Source organism: Leguminivora glycinivorella, chromosome 8 (assembly GCF_023078275.1).
Source record: "Leguminivora glycinivorella isolate SPB_JAAS2020 chromosome 8, LegGlyc_1.1, whole genome shotgun sequence".
Classification (NCBI taxonomy): Eukaryota; Metazoa; Arthropoda; class Insecta; order Lepidoptera; family Tortricidae; genus Leguminivora; species Leguminivora glycinivorella.
The window spans coordinates 25,722,943-25,747,750 of NC_062978.1; the positions used below are offsets into that span (position 1 = coordinate 25,722,943).

The window sequence follows — 24,808 nt, forward strand, 5'->3', positions numbered from 1 at the left end:
TCGTCTTACGGGACGACATCTTTCGTCTCACGGGACGACGTCTGTCGTCTCACAGGACGACGTCTGTTGTCTCATGGGACGACGTCTGTCGTCTCACAGGACGACGTCTGTCGTCTCACGGGGCGATGTCTGTCGTCTCACGGGACGACGCCATGTCTGTCTCACGTGAGTGAGGCATATGTATCCGCGTACTTATGACGGTGCCTACAGGAGGTCACTGCGTCTCGTCGCTGGGCCAAAGGCACCGAGCGGAATATCACGAAGTCAGAAGTAATCATAATCTTTTCGATGTTTTAAATTTCTCGAACTTTTTAAGACTTGCTTTTGTAAACGTGTTGCTCGGCCGAGTTACAAAAGCGTACTGAGGAAAAAGCAGCCGAGCGCTGGTAACCGGGCGACACTAATACTTGACTGGCGCGCCAGATGGCGCTACTAGTCGAGGAATTCACTCGATTAGGGCCGAGTTATGAAGGTGTTAATCTCATTAGTGGTTCAAGCGAAGGCACGGACACCTAAATATGGCAATGACAAAATAGTCAGACAGGATTTTTAAAAATCTAGATTTTAATACTCCCTGAAAAAATCCAAAGTCGCGGTGTAGTGCGCTTATATGCGTATTGCGTATATGTATTAAACTTCCATTTTTTTAGTGCTAACATGAATATAACGCACCAAAGTCATCCACATGCTATCCTGTGAGAGCGAGAGACATATTTTTTCTCGTTTTCACTTCGAACTGTTCTGCGAGCGGAGCGGTCGTGTGTTAGTTATACGTTTGTCTTGATGTTTGTACAGCCTTACAGTGACAGGATGTGACAGAGTTGCCATCTCATATTTTCTTAAATTATGGTTATCAATTTTATTATAAACAGTTTCTTTTATTCGTTTTTATTTTTTATAAGCCGTGTGTATAAAACAATATACATAAATATTTATAAAAGGCAGGAAAAAATACATGTTTAATTGATACCGAATATGTAGTTAAGTCCGAAAATGTATACTCGACTAAATTAAAACGTAGTCCGTATAAAGACATGGTCTGTGACATTTCTTTCCTTGATACAGCTTTTGGCATAAGTGTGTCTCACTTTCGCTACCGTGTGACAGTCAAACATGGATTTTTATAAAGACAGAGTATAGTCAATTAAAGTCAGTCAGTTGTCTTACCACTAAACATTTTGACTCTTTGTCGACACATATCTTTTTTATACGAATTTCATTCGAGATTTTTAGCCAAAGATCGTTTACACAATGTCTTGAAAAGTAAACAAGCTGCGCGTTATCGGGAAGTTTCTTTTGGTGAGGCAACTGCCCGAGATTTTGTGAAGTGATGTGGTTAAACCGCTACTTTTGTGAAGTTTTTCTACCATAACGAGTGTTATTGTGCTAACAGTTTATTTTCTCACGTTCGTGTTCCGTGTTCTAGATGGTCGTCGGACGACCTGATAATGTCAGAATACGATCTGCAGTTCCAAGCAGACTTGGAGAAGGCGCAGGCTCTGAGTTTAGAGAGCCTAGCGCTCGAGCAATTTCGGAGAAAGAAGCAACTGAGCTCAGGTGAAAATTGTAAGTTTAATTGGCTCGCAAAAGAGTTATTCCAATTAAAATGCATCTCGTTATTTCACGTTACTGCTCTTTTCTATATTTTTTTTCTCTGCCACAAGCTGTGGTCCTAGGTCAACTGGCATAATGATGTTTAGCATTCACAAATCACAACTGTCATGTCAAGTAGTTTGTGTTTACAACATTCATCAAGTTGAGGCCTTGTTTAGGGTGAACTTTGAACTAGCTTTATGGGATGTTATTTGCTGTTATAAACATTCTTGTTTATGCAATGGACAACAAGATAAATTTATATAGTTCTTAAAAGTTTCTCTTTTGAGTTGGTTTTGAAAACTAAATAAAACAGCAATATCAAGCAGTCATTTTATAAGGTGATCAGGGACAACTGCCGCCGTCTGAAAGACTATAATCTGTTAAATTCTATAAATATTTAAGAAGTCTTCTTATAAAGTTGAGTGTGAACTTCAGTGTGTTTTTTCAGTAACTTTTTCGTAGCTAAACTGAGAAAAGAACTGTCACCCGTAATATTACCGATACTATAAACTGAAATAGATCTATCTATTAAGCCCCTTTTTTCTGAATTAGAGAATGTCTCTTAGTTCAGTGTGCCGCTTGGCAAAGGCCTCCTCTAGCTCTTTCCATTGATGCCTATCCTGGGCAACTGAAATAGATACAATACTCTAAAGATAAAGCGATCAAGCCCACTGGTGGGGAAGCCGGGAATCGAACCCCGGTCATACCGATACTGCTTACAAACTTTCAAGTGAGTGTACTCCGGTATCACAGGCCAGCAACACACATCCTTATATCTTTTCTTACATCTGCACATAAGTAATGATGAATCTTATTATTTGTTTGGTTTTTGGCTAGAAGCCAATTATTATGGGGAATTCTATAAAATCTTTTGCCTTGTAGGGCAGCTATTTCAATAAAAAAAACTGCTAATTTGTTAACTAAGCCATGAAAGGTTGTCAGACACAACTTTGCTTTCTTAGCGTCTTCAGTATTTGAAGAATTGTGAGTCGTACAAGACATTCTCGTGGAATGCCAAAAATTTGGTTCACACATTACTGTGTTACTACACACTCTTATGCAGGAACGTTGATCCGTGCAGGAAGTATTGAATTCTAATTCATTAGAGCTCAATACCTATTCTCCAATGCCTCTTCATTCTGGCATACGAGAGGTTCTTCTAGGTTAGGGGCTTTGTAAAGCTTCAGGGCGCCTTATGTATCACTGCGACCATTTCTGATCTATTGTGATAGGTTAAGGTATTCATTGCAACAACATTTTCTGCATAATAAATATGATTGTGAACTAGGGTATTGAATAAAAATAAAAACAAAATTCCATGTATCTTTTAATCAATAGTGGAGACACTTAATGCACTTCTACTACATAGCTTTGTGGTAGTATATACAATACACTATCACTTATCAATAGGAAAAAGGAAGTAGGGGTTGTCAACCTATCAGTGCATTCAGCATTTTGCCGTTCGGTGGCCAGTTGTCAACAACTCAACAGATATAAAATAAAAATATTAAAAATGGTGCCTAGTGCTTTCTGTGAGTGTTCTGTATCAAAGTTACCATTTTATTCATAATGTAATGCAAAATTTTCTTGAAATTTTGAAAGATATCACAATAACTGTGTGGTCAAATTATGTAGAAGTGACAATCCAAATTTATATAAAATTTCCTGTGATATTTTTTAGTGTAATAAAATTGTATGATAAATGAATATCTGATTTTCTCAAGTAAAAGGTACCACATTGTTGTTTACAATAAGAGAGATGTGTGTGATTGATATGAAACAAATGCAAGATGAGATGATGCATGGAAGAAATGCGCCAACCCCAAGTAAATGCAGCAAGATTGTAACATGAATAACTGTTTCAGAGTGCTTACATGACAATGTGCTACCTTTTGCTTGTTAATGCCACTCTCTGATTATCAGTCTGATACAAAAGGGCAAAATGATTGGTTTCACATTATTTTCAGTTTTTTTCGCCTTGGACTAACCATTAGTATGTAACTAATGAGTTATAGTTAGCAGTTAAGCTTTCATTCTAATGCATCTAATTAACACGAAGTTTCCTAATTAGTCATTAGACCCATTATCATTTAAGATTACTTGTTATATAATTGAATTAATTAGATTATTCCGTATTTTATGAGTCTTAATCATATAGAATTATAGGAACCTGATATTTTATATGATAATGACCAAGAAATTTGATTCTTTTTAACTTTTACCAGTTACCAATTACGGAGTCTTATGTCAAAGTTTCATTTTCTCAAAACCCCTTATTTGCCAAGAGCCCCTTTATGGGATACAGGCGTGATTGTATTGTATGTATGTATGTAAGTAAAATAAGAAGTAGGCATGTGAGTATCAAATTCAAAACTTCTAAGCCAATTAAAGTGAAAGAGATCTATTTAAAGAGTTTTAAAGAGTAGTAGATCTACATTTTAATTACATGAAAAACTCTTGGCCTAAAAAAATTGAATTTGTTGTGATGTTCAGATGGTAATTATCTACCAATACCACCGTATTTTCGTTCTATTAACATTATTCCATACAAAAACAATCTAAAAGTCTAAAACGATAATGTACTGGTTCACTAAATACAAAAAGAGGAAACGTGGCAGGCCAAGAAGAAGATGGGAAGATGAGATAAAGCGTGCAGCAGGAAGTTCCTGGACTACAATAACAAAAGACAGAGACAAATGGAGGGAGTTAGGGGGAGGCCTTTGCCTACAAAAGGCATACAGACTAAAATTAGAAAATATAATATATGTGTGTTAACAACAAAATGAAATGTAACAAAACGTCTGAAATAAAGGCTATTTTATTTATATTATTTTATTATACAAAAACAATGCAACAAAGATAAACAAACATTGGCGAACCCGTATCTCATCGATACGCTATCGGCAGATAATGGCAGCGGGCCCGCCAGTGGCCGCCTGCGCGAGGAGCCCGACGCACCGCCGCCCGCGCTGCCGCCGCCGCCGCGCCGCCCCTCCAGAGGCCGCACCAGCACGGACTCCTCCAAGTGAGTATGAGAGCCTGGTACTTTTACGTGGGTCGCCAGTATACTCGGCAACAATTAGTACATTACATCAGAGGCCGGGAAAATGAGGATTTCCGGCCAAGTGGGTATATAGGATAGGGATACGAGGCCGGGAATCCGTTTTCACGCCGAGGCATGTATAGTGCTTTTCTCAAACATACAATGAAATAAAAAAAAATGCTCTAAAGGACAATATTTTATAAAAAAAAGTTACTTTGCAGGCCTAGGCCTAAAAAATAATATGAAATCCCTTTACAGTCCTTCGAGTTGTTGCGCCCAAAAAGCGATACATCCCAGCCCATTTTAAGGAACGTAAAGACAATATTTCAATGCATGTTTGAGAAATAGTACATTACGGTACAAGTGCGTAGAAAAGGAAGTTCGAAACGAGTGGCGATAAATTAAAACACGACTGAAGGGAGTGTTTTAAATCGACACGAGTTACGAATTTCCTTTTCGCACGTGTATCGTCCGACGTTTTTCAGTACAGATGAGCCTCCGAAGTTTCGACCTGGCATATAATGAACCACTTCTCGCACTAGTGCGTAAAAAAAAACCATCTGTACTGAAAATTATATTGTAGCTTTGAAGGTATATTATTTTTACACTTTGGCTGCTACTATTTATTTAATTTTGACTGGTAATCTATTGAAACAAACCCAACTTGTCAGTACAAAAAGGCGAAATTTAAAATTTTATGGGATAAGTCACCTCTTCTAGTCTTTGCGCCTACTTGTACTGAAAAAGTTGCTATGCCATCAACTTGATTTTGTGTAACAACACTTAGAGCCGATCGGCACAAACGCGCTTAGTCTGTGCCGAACGGCTGTGGTAGATTGACGTATCGCAATGAAAAATATTTCGTCTAAATAATGCCGTCATGTGTAGTGAGGTACTGTACAAACTGCTCAGGCTAACGAAAGCCAAGGAGTGACTTTTCATACGTAGGTTTACTGTATTTTTGTTTAAACACGCTTACTTTTAAAAAAATGTATCAATATAAATTCATGCCGAAGCGCCATGTTGCGGCGGCCATGTTTCGTTGAAACCAAAGAGTAAAAAATGCAACAAAAGCAGACGTGACAATATCGCAAGTTAGTTCAAGTTTCCTATCATCAGTTTCATATCATTAAATTATGTATATTTATCGACGCAAAAAAGGTTATTTGATTATTATTGTCAGAATTGCACAGTTTTCCGACATGTCGGTCTATAACAGATTCTCAATACGCGTGTCGAATTTCATGTGAGTATGTAAATGTAAGTGCAGTACCTAACCTGCCTGAATGAATTTGGGTAGGTAGACGGTCAAGCAAATTATGAGAGTATAAAAACGCGCGCAATTCAAATTTTCTATGGGACGATAAACCCGCGCCCATACATACATGGATGTAGATAAAGTTATGTATGCGACTAATCATAATTAGGCATTAAAACACTCATGTTATCTTATTAACAACAAAAACAACACTCATGTTTTAATGCCTACCATTATGCAAATGTCACATAAATAACTAATATCCAGTTGCGGCTACGTGTACACATGTACGCTCAGTCCGTATGTAGCTTTATATGTGGGCATTTAAAAAAATTGGGACTCACAGAGTTGTTAAAAAAAAGTTAAATCGCTGTGAGTTTTGCAACGATAATTAAGCATGGAATGTCAATAAAAACATCGTTTTTGTTTTAATTATGTAAATTATACTAAGCTATAATCTAAAGTCAGAACGTGAAAAAAGTTTACTTTTAAATACAGATTTCAAGCTTGATTGTCGTTACAAAACTAACAGCGATTTATGTTTTTTGTTAACAACTCACGCTAATTGAGAGTCATAAATTAAAGAAATGCCCATGTAAACCCATGTCACTTCTATACTACGACTTCTAATCTATGCACTCTATGCAGGGCTCATCATCGCGACCGAAAGGTCGTAAGTGCAGAGTAAAATCGTAGCGCTTGCGACGTAACGGAAGCAGGCCATTGGTTCACACCCCGCCCCCTCTCCCCGCCTTCAGCTTACAGGCTGTGACACGTTCGTTGTTTGCTATAGCTCCTCTGATGCCAAAAGACGCCAAAGTATAAGAAGATAGTAAAATACCACTTATACCTCCGCATCAGCCCACAATAATTTGTCAAAGAGTAAGGTAGCTCAGATCTTTAGGAGCACCTAAGCCGCTCCGTTATATCTGTATGTTGGAGAGACAACAGACTATACCAAGCAGTTGAGTTGCAGAAATTAATTCAGACTGGAAATTAGATATCTACGCTATTATGTGACTACAAAACCTGTGCAATTTTAAATAGTTTAATTGGCCCGACATAAGCCAATATTCAATACATTGTCATGTAAATTCAACCCTCTTGTTCTTTAAATTCTAAACAAGATAAATCGCAGCGCATAATTTACGCTTCGAAATGAATGTATCGTATTCTGTACAATTTATCAAGAAATAAATTGCTTCATTTAAAGCAGGTGAGAATGACGTATCAATTAAAATATCGTGACTTGCTCACGTATTACAATGATACACTTAAACTCATTCGTTGCATCATGGTTTTGTTTCAAGTACGCGCTGTTGTAGGTAAAAGTGCCATGCCATGATTTAGTCAGAAATGATGCAGATTTTCTTATTTTATGAGATTTTCGTGACAGGCTAAGAATTACACCACCCCCTTTTCTTCCATGGGTGTCGCAGAACTCGACTGTGGGTTTGTGGGACATGAGTCCAATTGTGGTGCCGACGATGAATTTTTTTCTAACCCTTTAATTGCCGAAAGCTCTTTCGGGAATAAAATGTAATAATAAAATTGTGTTTAATCCTCCAGATCTACAAGCACAAGTCCTACGAGAAACGAAAGCAGTGACCTCATATCTTTTGCGAGCCCGACAAGCAAGACAGCACCTAAAGATCCGCACGCGTCTCTCAAAGAGTACATCGAACAGTTTAACAAGTAAGATTCGTTTTAATCAATTTCAATTGCTTCAATCCATCATCATCCTCCTTGCGTTATCCCAGCATTTGCCACGGCTCGTGGGATCCTGGAGTCCGCTTTGACAACTAATACCAAGATTACTATCACAATAACGCTGGTATTTTCTGGTACGTGTTGCTAACCGAATATTCGGCATCCGATAAATCATTAAATCTAAGAAGCTGTAACATTATAATTACGTACTAGCTCACTATACGTCAGACCCAATAAAAATACAGAAAAATATGTTTGCGTGGATCTATCGCTATGTGCCAAAACAAAAAAATATTTTTTTGTTTGTAGTGTAACTTTTTTATTTGACACTTTTTTGATATGTGTATAAGGGTGAATTTGAATAATTCATCTAATCAACCATACATTTTGATTTTTGAGGCAATCAAGAGTGAATAGGCTACTGAACCAGTGAGCTACAACCTCGGCCTTGTCGTCACTTTCCATCAGGTGCGACTAAGGTCAATCACTGGCCAGTTTATAAAAAAAAAAAAAACATATTTAAAGGTGGTGCAAAGTTACCCACAGGGGAGCAAAGTAGCCTCGTTTTACCGTACTATAATTAATTTGATCTAAACAGTTCTGCCGTACACAAAACTTGTGTACTTACAAGATAAGAGTAATCTGCAATTTAAGTAGTACTGATAACACTATTCGGTTGTGATAACGATGACAACACAGAATATAACCAGTGGCTTAGTAATTTACGTCTTTCGAATATTCTTGCTATTTGAAATTTGCCCTTTATCGTGTAAAGATTGAGTCTAAGATTTAGGGCCAGTTGCATCAACCACATTTGACAGACACATCATCGTCACGCAACAGACGTCTATGGAACTTCTCATACAATAAAATTTAACGAACCCCTTAACGGTGACAGACGGTTTGGTTCAACCGGCCCTAAGTTGTCAAAGCGGACCCCAGGTCCACATGAACCGTGGCAAATGCCGGGATAACGCAAGGAGGATGGTGTTTGAGTCTAAGATTGATAATAGTACTCAAGATGCTTTTCTATTTCAGCGTGACCCAGCAGACGCAAGAACTAGCCCTAACCACAACAACACAACAATCAACCATGAACAACCACTATTACAACCAACGCCCCGGTTTCCCCCCCTACCCGTACAACCAGCCCCCCTACAACCAGTACCAGTTCCAATCCCCCCCTTATCCAAGCACCCCCTACGGCATGCCGACACCTATGACCCCTCCATACCCTTACTATCCTCCTGAGTCTCCATATACGGCTCCCAGATTCCCGAATGTCCCATATAATCAGACTAGAATGTCCTCTCCTACGCCTTACGTCGGTTACCCCCCACCTACAGTCCCCCCGCATACTCCAGTATACAACTATAACACAACTAACATGGTCTCACGACCCACGCCCCCGACTCCTAGTATATATCCTCAGTTGAATCAGGTGCATAGCTACCCGCCCTTGCAGGGAACTACTAGTACTAGTACTACTGGTCAGGAAGTGAAGGAAACAGTGGATAGCAGTAAAGTGAGGAAGACGTCAGAAGTCAGTACTGGGGTGAGTTTTTCTATGGCTATTGGAATAGAGTTTAAAGTTTGTACGAACGTTTTTTTGGTTGTTCTCGACTGTCTAGTAATACTAGCATATTATGTCTAAAGATTTCGTTATTGTTATTTTGGCTTAAGCCTCATTTCGGACTGATTCCTTGTAAGTTGCTGAGTAATGATGGTAAAATAACTATTGAATTGCAACTACTATCAATCTATAAACTGAAATAAATGTCATATAAAAAAAAAAAATCCGTTCCTTTTAACCTCTGACGCAAAAACGACGGGGTGATAAGTCTGACCTCTCTGTCTGTTTGTCTGTCTGTAGCATCGTAGCGTCTGTAGCTCCCGAACGGATGAACCGATTTCGATTTAGATTTGTTTTTTTTTTGAAAGCTGAATTAGTGAGGAGTGTTTTTAGCCATGTTTGATAGAAATCGGTCCACTATGTCGAAGGTTTTTTTCAAAATTTAAATTTCAATAATTGTTGTAATGTTTATCTGTAAATAGTCCAATTCTCTAATTTCCAGTCGAACGAATCCGCGGACACCGTGGGCAGCCTGCCCCACTCCATGAACCTGATCGACTTCGGGCGCCAGCGCCACTCCGGGCAAGGTAGCGTGCGCGTGAGTGTGCTCGAGGCTTTCGACCCGCTACTCACAGAGCCGAGTAGCCCGGGTGAGTGGGGTGCTTCATACACAAACTACTAAGTCCCGGGGTTTGAACTTTTGAACATTAAGAACACCTAAAGCACACCTCGGACACTGGCGATCAAATATATAAAAGAGGCGCGTTCCTAGCACACATTGAAAGCTACGCGTACCATGCTTGTATGAGTGAGATATGACAGGTCATCTGTTAGCGTTTTTGACATGCGGTAACTGTGAGGTAACCGAGAGGGGGTGGGAGGCACTTTCAGCGGGGAGAGGGAATGGCCATACTGTACGATAGTACTCTTTATTATACTGTGCCTGAAGGTGTAGAAATTCGTCGGGTCTACACTGACCGAGAAGCCTCGCGATTTTGAACAGCTGAATAAAGGCCGCCATCTTGCCGAGAGAATAGGGATGACGGCTACATAAAAAAATGTCATTCTGTTTAGTCCATCAGTTAGATCATCGAAAAATACTGAACACATTTTTGCTTTTATCAAATTAATGAATAAATACAGTGATATAGAGCTTCAAAGTTCTGGAGTGGGGGCTTGTGATGTCACTTATAAGTAAAAATTGTAATCTAGGCGTGACGTCACGCGAAACTCCAACGCACTGTACCGTCGTCATTTTTCATTTACGAAAAGACAAAATATGTGTCCAAATTTTTTTGATAATCTAACTGACGGACTAAACAGTTTTTTTACTCGTTTCGCCTATTCGCGCGGGTAAGGCAAACGTGCGCGTACTATCACGGAAGTTTGCCGCGCGAGGCATGGCCTGGCGATGCTGCTCGGTCAGTGTGGACCCAGCTAATAGGCTAGTTTCCCATACTCAAAATAAAATATTTTATGCAGTGCACGAAATAAAGCACCACGTAATTAGAAGAAAAATATGGACAATAGTTATGTTTAAACATAATTTCTATTTAATAAGTCAAAGAGAAAGATATAAAGTAAATGAACTGACCGTGACGTCACTCCTCAGTATTTCATAGTAATTCCATATTAGCAAATCGTTTTGACAGTTCATAAAAAGAAACTGATTTGACTAGGAAGAAACTAGCCTATTATAAACGTTGTCATGTATCCTGTTAAAGTTTCTAGTATGGTTTATATTTGCTTTTGCGCCCATGTCCCTGGCGTGCAAGTGTTACTATGAATATTTAAATGATAAAGGACAAAATCAAATTGGATTTTTAAATGACTCTGGGACTTAGGAGGCAATATTACCTTGGGGCTTTCCGTATAAGAATGTTGGGTATTTAATATTTATTAAAAGAAACAATAGGGATGACGACTACATAAAAAATGGCATTCTGTTTAGTCCGTCAGTTAGATCGTCCAATAATACTGAACACATATTTTTCACTTTTTCTAATTAATGAAAAAATACAGAGCTGAGAGATATAGAGCATCAAAGTTCCGGAGTGGGGGCTTGTGACGTCACTTTCTAAGTAAAAATTGTACCCAGGCGTGACGTCACGCGAAACTTCAACGCACTGTACAGTCAAGTGCAAAAATACGTATCGAAATAATAGTCTCATAAATATGGTACTACGCTCTTATTACACTGGACTAAGATGCTATAGGACATATTTTTGAGTAAGATGTGTACACCCATATTTTTACACTTGACTGTACCGTCGTCATTTTTCGTTTACGAGAAAAAAGAAAAAATACGTGTCTAAAATTCTTTGATAATCTAACTGACGGACAAATTTAATTTATTTTAAATATAAATGCCAGTGTCAGTTTTATGAATGATAAATCTGAGCACAAAAAATATAACACGTAAAAATATTTCTCAACCCAAAAAATATATACTTAGCTTAAAAGTTTAGTCTGTAACCATCTATTTACTATAGTTCTTATAATAACAACTTTGTATTTGATTATAATACGTATTAGCTTATTTCCATGCAGTTTATACGTATACATGTACCGACTGAAATTTTGACAACCGGTCTGGCGCAGTCGGTAGTGACCCTGCCTGCTGCGCCACGGTCCCGGGTTCGAATCCCGGTAAGGGCATTTATTTGTGTGATGAGCACAGATATTAGATCCCAAGTCATGGATGTTTTCTATGTATATAAGTATTTATATATTATATATATCGTTGTCTAAGTACCCACAATACAAGCCTTCTTGAGCTTACCGTGGGCCTCAGTCAATCTGTGTAAGAATGTCCTATAATATTTATTTGTATTTTTTGTCTGTTTCTTTAAATATGCGTTATAGACTAAATAGCTAAATTTATATTAATTTTGTTTACCTAAATTTGTAGGCTTTTTGTCTGTTAGATGTTTAGAATCAATGAGCAAGTGAGTGGCTAAATGAACTACACCGAAACCCCCGAGGTATTTTCATTATAAACATCGAAATATAACAAACATGGAATGTAATCTTCATTTATTTCGATGACCATACGGATTTCAGAATAGTTTAACATTCTTTGTGTAATTATTAATTAAGCTTATTATTGTGTTAAAAATATGTGATTTGAGTGAATCCCGTTACTTGAAAAGTTGACGAAATCAAAATTCTGAATAATATTACTTATTAGATATCAGTGATATCGTTTTAAAAGAAGGCGACATACCTTTAATTTGGGATGTTAAACTTACCTGCCGGCGTATTATGATTCCAATTTTATCATTTATCCACGTGGATAAAGCATCCGTCACGCTTTGGCAAGTATGTCAGTGTGAGAGTGACAGTTGTCTTATCCAAGTGGACAAGTGATAAAATTGGAAGCATGATACGCCGGCTGGACTCATAATCGTAAACGGGAGGGTCATGTTTTTAGATTCCTAAAGTTTTTTTTAATTGAAATTGTGTGATATTCATCTGTCAAAGAGGGAGAGGTATATTTGAGTTGTCTTATTGTGTTATAACTGTGTGGTGTGTTTTGCTGTGTTAATCTGATCAAATGTGAATATCATGAGTATCATTACATTCTTAATTTTATTAATAATTTTACTTTCACATACATTGGTTTGTAAATCTGTGTTTTGTTATAATCTGACATTTCATAACACAAGTTTTTCTTTTAGTTATTAAAAAGATCGTGGGTAATTTTGCCAATCTTATGACTTATGACAATGTGGATTGCTATTTTTTTTTTTACTTTATTTCTGCTACAATATTATCCTTTTCTCTTTTGAATAGTAGATTTGCCATTTGTTTGAGTTTATAGTTTTAAACCACCATGTAACTTTCCTATGGCTTTTATGACTGCATCAATTTAAACTTCACAGTGCACAGACTGCTATCTCTCGACACAAGCTTAGAACTTTTGAACTTCGGTTCTGACAATTTGGCCCATATTGCTAGCTTGATATGTATTAAAATGTCATTAATATTAGCGCCATCTAGCCGAGCGTACCCCAAAGGTGTAACGCCATCTAGGCCACCGTACCTTTTTCTCTATGGATTTGAGGTACGTTTTTTTCTTAGACTTTATCTGTCTATACGGACATACGTCTTTGCCATCAGAGACAATAATCGCTTACCACCAAGCGATTCGACTACTCAAATACCCTCAATACAAAAAAAAAACTATTTACGAACTATTTATATACAACAGAATATGCAGTGGCTAGCGAAGGCTCCGGCAGCGTGTATGAAGAGTACGACCCGCTAGACTTCCTCTACGGAGAGACAGAGATGCGAGAGACTCCTGTTTATGGGAAGATAGATAGAAGGAAAGAGAGCGCGATACTGCCGTCGCCTCCGCCTAAGAACATACCAAGCGTGCCGGCTGTTGTTAAGAGGACAACTACTGTAAGTCACTATAACTTATTAAATTGCAAAAAAAAACCTACAATATTAAAACCGTATTTTATTGGTGTTCTGTTCACCAAATAAATGTCCTTATTGAATCATAACATCTATCAGGATCAAACAGGAAAGCCACATATAGTATAGTCTATCTATCAATTCAACAATACCTTTGATGGAAAAAAAATGATGGCTCATGGGTACTTAGCTCAGAAAGGTCCCAAGCACTATGGGCACCTTTGCACCGAAAAATAGTTACTATCGGCAACACTGTTAGCTGTACACTTGTAATTCTTATTACAAGGCCATAAAGTCTACCGATGTTGGTGTTGCTGTTAGTACTATACATACTGAAAAAAAAATAAAAAAAATGTTTAATTAAAATATTAGTCACCCTTAGATTTTGATAATAACATAAAGTTTTACAAATAAAATTGTTGTCTTTTTATATTATTTTATAGTATTTTTAATTTCAGAATAAACTATACGACTGCATAATAAAATGTAGGACGAGGAACAGTGATAGTGAGCACAACGCGTTTTTGAAGATGGTGTTAGATGTAAGAAGTAAGTGATATCGTTCCTAACCAGCTTATTAAAAGCTCGGCCACACATGCGCGTTTTGAGAGCGTAGGCGTTAGCGGAGCACAATGATAGCGGTGCACTGGGCGAACGTTGGCGGGAACTACCGAGCGCGGAATGTGCGCGCATTCAGCTACGCTTTCAAAACGCTTTATGTGTGGCGGAGGCTTAACTGTGTTTTTTTCTGTTATGATACCCGTCTCATTTAAATTAATACAGTTATAAAAAGATCATATCATATCATTCTTTATTGCAACCATGTTCATTTTACACATGTTGTTACATATGTTGATACAATTGCGCTTATCTTGAGAAAGCCCTACTGTATTTTGTTTGAATTTTAACACATGTCTGCTACTTACTATCCACAAAGCAGGAAGCAGTTAGAAAACTATTCATATTTAGTAGAAATAAAATGTATGTAAATGAGTTTGCATTTTCATACAACTTGTATAGGAATTTTTTTTCTCGATTTGTGACTTTTCTAGCTAGAAATAAGTTTTTGTCCCGTACAAGTTTTCTATCTATGATATGAATGGGATAGAATGAAATCAAATAAAAGGTTTCTCATAAATTACTTTACTCGTAACGTGTATGCTTTTTCCAAAATCCAATGTTCCATGTTAAAGTCCAATGTTCATCAAGTTTCTCAATTGTATTAGTTTTGATGATAATACGAGTAATTTATTTTATATTTCCAGAAAGATTTGTCCATTCTGATCATTCGACGAACCCTGGGCACGTAGTCGCGGCGCGCTCTGGAGGAAGATACCCTCCTAACACCAGTATCAAGATTCTAGTCCACCACAATCACTCGGAGGAACCGATCACCTTCACGTCTGATGGTAATACTACTATTGCTATTAAATATATAATGTAGCACAGCCTTAACTCCCTACCCAGACGTGTAGACACACCCTCATACACACGTCTGTGAACGCCTTAACATTCATACACTCACCATTCATCACATTCACTCAACCAATCATTCACACACCTCGCGTGCGCCATATTATTTCAGTCCGAATCCGTTTGCCTTTGAAGAAAGATGTAAGGTCGCGACCTTACAACTACATGTAAGTGTCCTCTCTTAGTTGTTTTGCGTAAATCACGGGACCCCTTTGACCATCCCCGGTTATAATAATAAATAAATTAAATATATTAAACTAAAAGATAAATTTAAAGTGAGAGTTTTGAATGATTCACGGTTATTTTCATTAGATTTATATTGACCGGGATATAGACCGTGATTACCTTTTTGATTTTTGTCGAGCTCCCGATATTTCGACGCAGTTGCATGCATCATGATCACGGAAAACTGACGAAGGCGGGTGGATGTTAAAGTTGCATAGACAGCGCGCGATCTACCCTCCTTCGCGCGCGTCGGCTGCGTTTACTTTCAGCGTTACCTCTGGTCGCATTCACACTCGATGGTCTGTCCAAACACACTACACTCACGGTCTATATCCCGGTCAATATAAGTCTAATGAAATTAAAAGTGGAATATTCACCCTCTTTGGTGGGACTTGAACTCACGAGCCTGGGTCGATAGACCTTTTCAAGATAAACACAGCAAATATTTCCACCTTCTTATTAGATATTAGGTAAAACTTTGCTCAAATGATGATGATCCATCAATCACAGAGAAAACTATCAAAGAACCGTTTCAAGGTATATAGTATGTAAGTATGTATATACTCTATGGTTTACTGCATGATTGCTGTATATTAAAGTGCTACAATGGCGACAGAATATTGTCGTAGTATTCCCTCTTGAAGCGTCATAAAAACTAAATTAAATACTCTTCCTATACTTTTATCATAACTTTATAACTGCTCAGGAACCTTTGTCGATACTGTTGCTTACCACACGGCGGGCCGTATACTTGTTTTTCACCGAAGTACTTTTATAATAAAGCATAAAAGTTAATTCGCTACTAGGCAGGGTCGCCATATATGGAAGAGGGTTGGAAACTCATGTTAACAAAACGAAAACAACAACATGTAACGAAACGACAATTAGTTACTTATAAAGTAATATTGCAGTTTAAAATGACTACATTCGTATTAAGATAACCATGAAGTGGGAGCCCCACTAGTCAAACCAGCAGGCCTAGCACATGATGGCCGCGGGAGTATGTCGCCGCGAGATAGACTACCTGTCCTTATGTCATTAATACAATTAGACAAAGACGTGTGATCTATCTCGCGGCGACATACTCCCGCGGCCATCATGTGCTAGGCCTACAGGGATCCGGCAGACCACATGGGCGATTGCGGGATAACCTCGACTTATTTTTGAGTGGTTGGCCAGACTTAGCACTTAACCACACTTAACAGAGACGAAGGGAAAAAGAGAGGGGAGGTCTTTGCCCAGCAGTGGGACACAGCAGGCTCCTAATACGTAATAATAACATTCGTATAAATGTTGTCCCCTTGTCGCTCCGTGCGAGCGGCCGTTTTCGGGGACCCATATAGTGAGTTGGCGAGTCACCGCCTGCCTATTTTGTCATGTTTTATAACATATGAGCAAGGCAGGTGCCATAGTATTTTCGATAGTACCGGTTACCAATCCACCAGCAACTCAACCTAATAGCCCGGTTTCTTTTTGTACCATTTTCTTACAATAGTTCTACATTAACCGGGGCTTGTCCTTGGGTGCATTACTATAGTGCAGACAGGGATAATCGCCGGTTAGTCTCACATTACTTTTTAAATTAAACTGTCTTAAAGGGCCTCTGCGCTGTTGGCTTCGGCCCCACGCACGCCTCCCAAAAGTCCGGGACCCCATGGTCCCGAGAACTGAAAAGGACATTCGTATTAAATGTAATGTTGTTTATTTTTTGTTTCAGTGGAGTCAACCGTGGAACATGTGATATTGACCGTAGTTTGTTCACTGGACGAAGATACGAGAGATGATATGTCTGAATATATGTTAAGAGTAAGTTATTTCATAATTTAATTGAATTATAAATCGCCATGAACCACTTGGCCGCTGTGACGGGGTGGCCTAGGGGTTCATGGCGTTAGCCCGGTTTGCTAAAGACGCCGGTTCGAATCCAGCCTTCGCCACTGGTGGTGTCCGTCATTTTTTCTTTAATATATGGCATCTTATTTCAATTTTTAATTTAAATATATTAGTTTCACTGCTTATAAATACAAATCAAAACATTTGTTAAAATATTTTGATTTGTTCCCATAGTTCCGTAATTTCAATTATTTTTTAGTTGTATAAACAATGAGCAGAACGTAGGAAATACAATACAGTCTTTACTGCATACCTTACATAGTTTATAATAAAAGCCCAAGCAAAGTAAACAAGAAAGAATCTATTATGATTTCTATTTATAAATAACTAGCTGTTGCCCGCGGCTTTGCTCGCGTTAAATTCGAAAATTGCGGAATACTCTATACAAACTTCCACCCTCCATTTTATGGAAGTGGGGAGTCAGGAAGAGACAAAAAGTAGCCTATGTGACTCTCCATCCCTTCAACTATCTCCACTTAAAAAATCACGTCAATTCGTCGCTCCGTTTTGCCGTGAAAGACGGACAAACAAACACACACACACTTTCCCATTTATTATATTAGTATGGATAAAGATGAGCGACCGGGGCGAGAAATTATGTACCAAATGAAAAAAGGACAAAAGCTATGAAAACAGTTTTTTTGTCTTATTTTAAGGTCCAAATCTTTTCTTTTTTATTTTTAACCCCCAATGCAAAAACAACGAGGTGTTATAAGTTTGACGTGTCTGCCTGTCTGTCTGTGTGTGTGTCTGTCTGTGGCATCATAGCTCCCGAACGGATGAACCGATTTTGATTTAGTTTTTTTGTTTGAAAGCTGAGTCAGGAGTGTTCTTAGCCATGTTTCATGAAAATCGGTCCACTATGTCGCGGTCGGGGGTTTTTTCAAAATTTAAATTTTGTGGTTAGGTCATTCAGTTTGTATAAACAATTAGCAGAATGTAGGAAAAATACAATGCAGTCTTTACTGCATACCTTACATAGTTTATAATAAAAGCACAAGCAAAATAAACAAGGAAGAATCTATTATAAAACATAAAATAAATATTATAGGACATTCTTACACAGATTGACTGAGGCCCACGGTAAGCTCAAGAAGGCTTGTGTTGTGGGTACTCAGACAAAGATATATATAATATATAAATACTTATATACATAGAAAACATCCATGACTCAGGAACAAATATCTGTGCTCATCACACAAATAAATGCCCTTACCGGGATTCGAACCCGTATTATGATTTCTATTTATAAATATTTTTTTTATTTATGTCTTATTTTAAGGTCCCAATCTTTTCTATTTCATTTTTTATGTATCTATTTTTTTTATACTTACAGTATTGTTGCATTAAATAAATGTGTTTTATTTTATTACAGGTATGGGGTGCCAAAGAATACCTAACGCCGGGCAGCTCGCTAAGCGAGTACGACTATATTCGCGAGTGCGTTAGATTAGAGAAGGACGTCCGACTGTGTCTACACGAAGGAAAGGACCGCGCGTTAGCAAGGACAGAGAGAGATGACGCTAGAGACGCGCATCTGTCGCTGGATGACTTGATTCCTGTGCAGGGGGCGGCACCGTTGCTGTCTTTTGATAATTTGTCTATTTTACTAGGTAAGTTGAATTAAAGGACTTCAAGGTTTCAACTATCTTTCTTCCATTCGGTGTGCCGAAAAACATCTCCTTGCTCCGCCAACTTCTTCCTCCAAATTTTACGTGAACTCTTTCACCTTTCGTGCTGTTCTGTTGTGGAATGCTTTGCCATTAGACATCAGACTTGCTAAATCCCTCCCCGTTTTTAAATCTCTTTTAAAATCTCATTACTTGTCGCTGCCTTAATCTGCCTTTATTTACTTATTAAATGTAATATATTTATGTATATGTACGTATTTAAGTAGGTATATAGCATTTATATATTATACAGGTATTTTTATTATATATCTTTATGTACGTATTTTCTATATTATATATAATACTTTATTCATTGTAATTTATATATATCGGCACTACCCGTTTAATGATCTAAATTCATTGTTTCCTGCTACCTAAGGGTTGTCTGGTAGAGATCGCTTCTTAGCGATAAGACCGCCTGTTGTTACCTAGTTATTAAGCGTGATCCATCTTGTGTATTTTTTTTTTCTGTATGGTGCACAATAAAGAATATTATTATTATTTGTTTCTCCGTTTTTAAACTCTCGGGTCTTTCGAGCCCGGTCATTTATAAGGCGTGCGTGGGGATATAGATCCAACACGTAGAGGCCGTTTAGAGATATTTGATGTCATGTAGAACGCCTGCTGGAACCCATTCACGGGTACATATAGATACCCGTGAACCGGTTTCAGCAGGCATTGGAAACTATTGTCAATAAAATGGAAAGAATAGATCAGGTCTATGGGTTGAAGTTTTGATGAGTTATGAAAATTGGCTATTGCAAAGGTCCGGACACCTACCATAACATTGCGTTAACAAGTTATCGAGGCAGGCGGTGACTCGCCACTCGGTAGATGGGCACCTGATTTGCCATCATAAAGACGGCCAGGCGCAACACCAGCATGAGTGGCTCAGGGGTGTCGAGAGGTGGTGCTGCGCTTTCTCCGAAGTTACTCGCGGCGTTATGCCCTTTAACACTTCCACCCCCACAGACACACGTCACAGACAGCGACAGCTCAGACGTTCCTCTCTGGACGGCCAATGAAGGCAAGCCAGAGTTGAGAGTCCTGCGGGTCCCCTTGGGGTTCCACTCCGGCCGGCGAAGACACACCGGAGACGGAGACCCAGACCGACTCTCGGGAACACTCGGGTCCGTGGGGTCGTCACTCCCCAACAGCTCGCCACAAGCTGCCCTGCGGGCTATTATTATTATTATTAAAGGAGTGATCTAGTGGTAAGGATGTTAGGCACGTAGATACCCGGGTATGATTCTCCGGTCTTTCGGTGTGGGCTTGGCCACATTTTCTTTAGTGTAATAACATATTTCAGTTTAGAACCGTAAACTAATCAAATGAGTGTAGGGTAAGGTACAGCGGGGCAAATTTTGACTGGGGGGGCAATTGTAACTAATCCATTTTTTCCATTATTATAGTATGATGTTGAGTTCTACATGTATCCACTGAACACGCCTACCATATATAACCGGTGGACACTCCATTTCATAATGCAAACATTGTAAAACATGGAAAAAATGGACCAGTTACAAAAACAACGGCTTATATTCCAAATGTGATATTTTGGGCTTGGCCCAAACTATGTTATTCTTATTATTTATTTGGTTTCGCACTACGTATTGCTTTTGAGCCAAATTAAGATTTCCACTATTATCTCTAAAATGATGTAGGAAAACTGCAGCACAACTCGGACATTGGCGATCAAATATATGAAAGAGGCGCGTTCCTGCGCACACAGTCTAAGCTCGTGTCGGTGAACGCGTACCCTGCTTAGTATGAGCAAAGACATATATAACTTCGTATAGACAGATAAAGTCTTAGTAAAAAACGTACCTCAGTACCATACAGAAAAAGGTACGGTGGCCTAGATGGCATTACACCTTTGGGGTACGCTCAGCTAGGTGGCGCTAATATTAATATTTGACATTTTATCACATATCAAGCTAAGAATATGGTCCAAATCCAAACTGTCAAAACTGAGGTTCAAAAGTTTTAAGCCTGTGTCAAGAGATGGCAGTCTATGCACTGTGATTACACATTTTACTTTGACAGTAACTCTCTTTAACACTCGATCCTCTTTGGTATGAGTGAGATATGACAGATCGACTGTTCGCGTTTTTGACAGGCGGTAACTGTGAGAGGGGGTGGGCGGCACTTTCAGCGGGGAGCGGGAGTGGCCATACTGTACGATAGTATTCTTTATTATACTGTGACTACAGCTCCAAGGGTACAGTCTGCATTATTGAAAAGATTTTTCATTTAATAGTGTGTATATTGATTCTGAGTGCAATGAATGTATTATTCCTTCAGAAACCCTAGAAGGCGAGCTATCCCGCGCAGTGGGCGTAGTGGGTGCAGAAGGCACATGCTCGCCCAAAGCTGTCTTCCAAGCTGTCAAAGCCATCTGTGCGTTAGCTGGAGGAGTAGAAACCCTTCATGTCACTCACACACTCAATGCTTTCGCGCAAGCAGCTACGGGGGCATCGGTATGTATCTAAACTTTAAAAAAATCGTATCAAAAATATTTTTTATAGCATACTTTCGCTCTACATATGAATTGACTCTTAAAGACGACAGACTAGACATATGTATAGTACGCACAGGACCTACACTAAAGTGCAAGTTGGGTATTAAAGATATATTGTATTCCCCAGGGCACCAACAACCTCATAACCCCCGAGATTCAAGCGGACACCGGCCAGTATTGCTCCGTGTCCATCCGCTCCGCGACCGCGAGGGAAACCGTCCAGCACCAGTGCAACCGCGTGCGAGACGCCGTCCGCTCACTCATAGCACTCTACACTAGAACTAGACTGCTGGATTTCCAGCTGGCTGATTCCCACTTGACACCACAGGGTGCTTCTGATAGTGAGTATCACCCTCCCATTATAATAAGTCGTAATTTTCTATCTAGTTAGCGTCTAGGACATTTTATAACACACCAACAGAGCGGCAGCTGATGTTCACGTCCGCTCACTCATAGCGCTGTACACTAGAAATAGACTGCTGGATTTCCAGCTGGCTGATTCCCACTTGACACCACATGGTTCTTCTGATAGTGAGTATCACCCTCCCATTATAATAAGTCGTAATTTTCTACCTAGTTAGCGTCTATGACATTTTATAACACACCAACAGAGCCGCAGCTGATGTTTACGGAACTAGGATACGTTATAAGGTTTAGTACTTGTAACTTTAACGCTTCCTATTCGTAACCGCGCGGGAAACTGTCCTGCACAAGTGCAACCGCGTGCGGGACGCTGTTCGGTCACTCATAGGCAGCTGTGTATCTCAAGAACAGATCGCCTCACCGTGCTCTAGATGGCAATACGGACTCCGGTGGGAATGGCTCTACACTAGGACTAGGTTGCTGGACTTCCAACTAGCTGATTCCCATTTGACACCACAGGGAGCTACTGACAGTGAGTATCACTATCCCATAATAATAGGGCGTAGATTTTTATCTATTTAATTACCGATTAAGACATGTTTTAAAACACACCAACAGAGCGGCAGCTGATGTTCACGGGCCTAGGATACATTATATAATTTTGCTATTTCTAACACTGTAAGAGACTCCATATTACATTTTCACGGTTTCGGTACCGCCCGAGAGATCGTGGAGCATCAGCGCAACGTCGAGCTCAGTGCGACGTACAAAACAAATTATCAAAATTTCTCATATCATCCACAGAAGCGACCCCAGCCTACAAGATGACAGAGACGACGCTATTCTGCATAGAAGCAGTGCACCGGCTGCCACCGAGCTGGGCGCACGAGGACTACGTGTTCCACGCGCAACTGCACTACGGCACGAGGCCGCTCAAGGCTCTGCGGCTCACGCACACTTCCAGGATCGACTCTGCCGGTTTCTATAACAGAATCATCTTTGACACATGGTGAGTGGAAAAGTTTGATATTGTCAAAATTAGGTGCACTAAGGGACAAGACCGCTGACACTCTTGCGACTTCTAAGATTGAATCTGCTTGATTGAAATGAAAATGAAATATTTATTTTTTCAAGTAGGCATATTACAATGCGCATATGAACGTCAAATAAAGCTACGTCGGCTCTAACCCTACGCCTCAGCCTCGAGAAGATTTCAGTCCCCCCTCAGTTGGGAGGGGGGTATCCACTATGGGACCGGCAAGAAACTCGGCGGGCAACTTCTTTTCAAAACATTACATCTTATAATTAACATGCATTAAATAACAACATACAATTTAACATGCAAAAGTATTCATCAAAGAATATGAACAGACTAGGTACTCTATGGAAATCAATTTCAATAAATTATATTATTGCTTAATAATACGTCGTTCTTCTTCAGAGAAAACATATCAAATTGTCATAGAAGAAAAAGATAATATGAATCTCAATATCATTAAATATGTAATTTACCTACACAACATAAAATATAAAATATTTGATGTGCTTTCTTATCTGAACTGTGTCCTCTATACATAATACAATTATTTTAATTGCTATTCGTTTTTTGTAGTTTCTGGTTCGGGCCATGCATGTTTGTCTGTCAAATAGTCCTCGACTCTGTAATAAGCCTTTAACATCAATGATTTTTTTAAGTAGTTCTTAAGAGCTGGGAGGGGTAATCTCAAAGCAGTGTCAGGTAACTTATTATAAAAATGAATGCATTGCCCAACAAATGACTTCTGTACTTTACGGACACGAAACTTCTTTATGGCAAGCTTATTTTTGTTTCTAGTGTTATAATTATGGATATCAGAATTCTTAGTGAAACAGTCTAAATTCTTAACAACATAAATTATACTATCATAAAAATAAATAAATGTATTGGGAAGCTACAGTTAAGATATTAATTTCTTTGAAGAGTTCTCTTACTGATTCACGTGTTCCTAAGTTGTAAATAGAACGAATGGCTCTCTTTTGTAATACAAAGATAGTCTGTATGTCAGCTGCTTTGCCCCAAACCAGAATACCGTATGACATTACACTGTGAAAATAACTATGATACACTAGGCGAGCTGTCTCAACATTAGTCAGTTGCCTGATTCTCCTAACGGCGTATGCGGCTGAACTTAATTGAAGATTTTATCACAGGATCATATTTGTGATATGTCTCACTAACTAGGTGAGTAAAAAAGTATGATTTACCCTAAGATCTAAGACTGTACTGTTTAAGAGGAATATTCACCCTTGGACGCTCTGGCTGTAAGACTCAGCTATGTCAAGATTCTCCAACTGAGAATGGTGAGGGGTTCTTCAAAATAGTAAATTATATAGTTAGGTCAGTAAATGTCTCAGATCTCATGTAATTATCGACCGAGGCAGAGCCGAGGTCAACAAACATATCTGAGGCTTTTTTATTTACGTACTAAGGTGTGTATATACTATTTACATGTTCGACGGAGTTGAGAAACGGTAACTTCGTTTAGCGCAGCGCAGTTTTCCAACCAGAGGATAGTAAAGTAACGCAAGACATGAGTGTAAGGTACCAGGGTAGCATAAAATGCCAGAAGCGACACGGTTTTGCATAGAAGCAGTGCACCGGTTGCCACCGAGCCGGGCGCACGAGGACTACGTGTTCCACGCGCAACTGCACTACGGCACGAGGCCGCTCAAGGCGCTGCGGCTCACGCACACTTCCAGGATCGACTCCGCTGGCTTCTATAACAGGATCATCTTTGACACATGGTGAGTTTAACAGTTTGATTCTGCCAAAGCTAGGTGTACTAAGGGACAAGACGGCTGAAGACGCTCTGACTAACCTACACTTCTCTGCATGATTTTATCACATCATTTGTGATATTTCTTACTAGGTGAGTGAAAAAGTATGATTCACCTTACAAGACTGTGCGATTTACAACAACTACGAAAGGGAATGTACAAGTTTCTAATGGGGTGGCAACGCGCATGTGACACTGTTTGAGTTGCAGGCGTCCATAGGTTACGGTGACCGCTTTACATC

At 39.1% G+C, this 24,808-nt stretch overlaps 1 protein-coding gene across 6 annotated transcripts in view; it reads left to right on the forward strand.

Moving 5' to 3' along the window:
* The first annotated feature begins 1,157 nt into the window (after window positions 1-1,157).
* The window catches only part of LOC125228499 (phosphatidylinositol 4-phosphate 3-kinase C2 domain-containing subunit alpha), a 72,074-nt gene continuing 48,423 nt past the window's right edge, over window positions 1,158-24,808 (forward strand). For 4 of the 6 annotated variants that reach the window (XR_007177296.1, XR_007177295.1, XR_007177297.1 and 1 more), the window contains exons 1-13: window positions 1,177-1,566; window positions 4,504-4,621; window positions 7,467-7,592; window positions 8,646-9,162; window positions 9,683-9,830; window positions 13,394-13,590; window positions 14,064-14,154; window positions 14,871-15,014; window positions 17,021-17,109; window positions 18,572-18,809; window positions 21,171-21,346; window positions 21,515-21,728; window positions 22,555-22,759. Coding sequence is in view for 3 of the 6 variants with exons in the window: in XM_048133083.1 (XP_047989040.1) it covers window positions 1,449-1,566; window positions 4,504-4,621; window positions 7,467-7,592; window positions 8,646-9,162; window positions 9,683-9,830; window positions 13,394-13,590; window positions 14,064-14,154; window positions 14,871-15,014; window positions 17,021-17,109; window positions 18,572-18,809; window positions 21,171-21,346; window positions 21,515-21,728; window positions 22,555-22,759 (2,381 nt within the window). In the remaining 3 variants the exon portion in view is untranslated. Of the gene's footprint in view, window positions 1,567-4,503; window positions 4,622-7,466; window positions 7,593-8,645; window positions 9,163-9,682; window positions 9,831-13,393; window positions 13,591-14,063; window positions 14,155-14,870; window positions 15,015-17,020; window positions 17,110-18,571; window positions 18,810-21,170; window positions 21,347-21,514; window positions 21,729-22,554; window positions 22,760-24,808 lie in introns of all 6 variants that reach the window. The other 2 variants (XM_048133084.1, XM_048133085.1) reach the window with 2 other exon arrangements.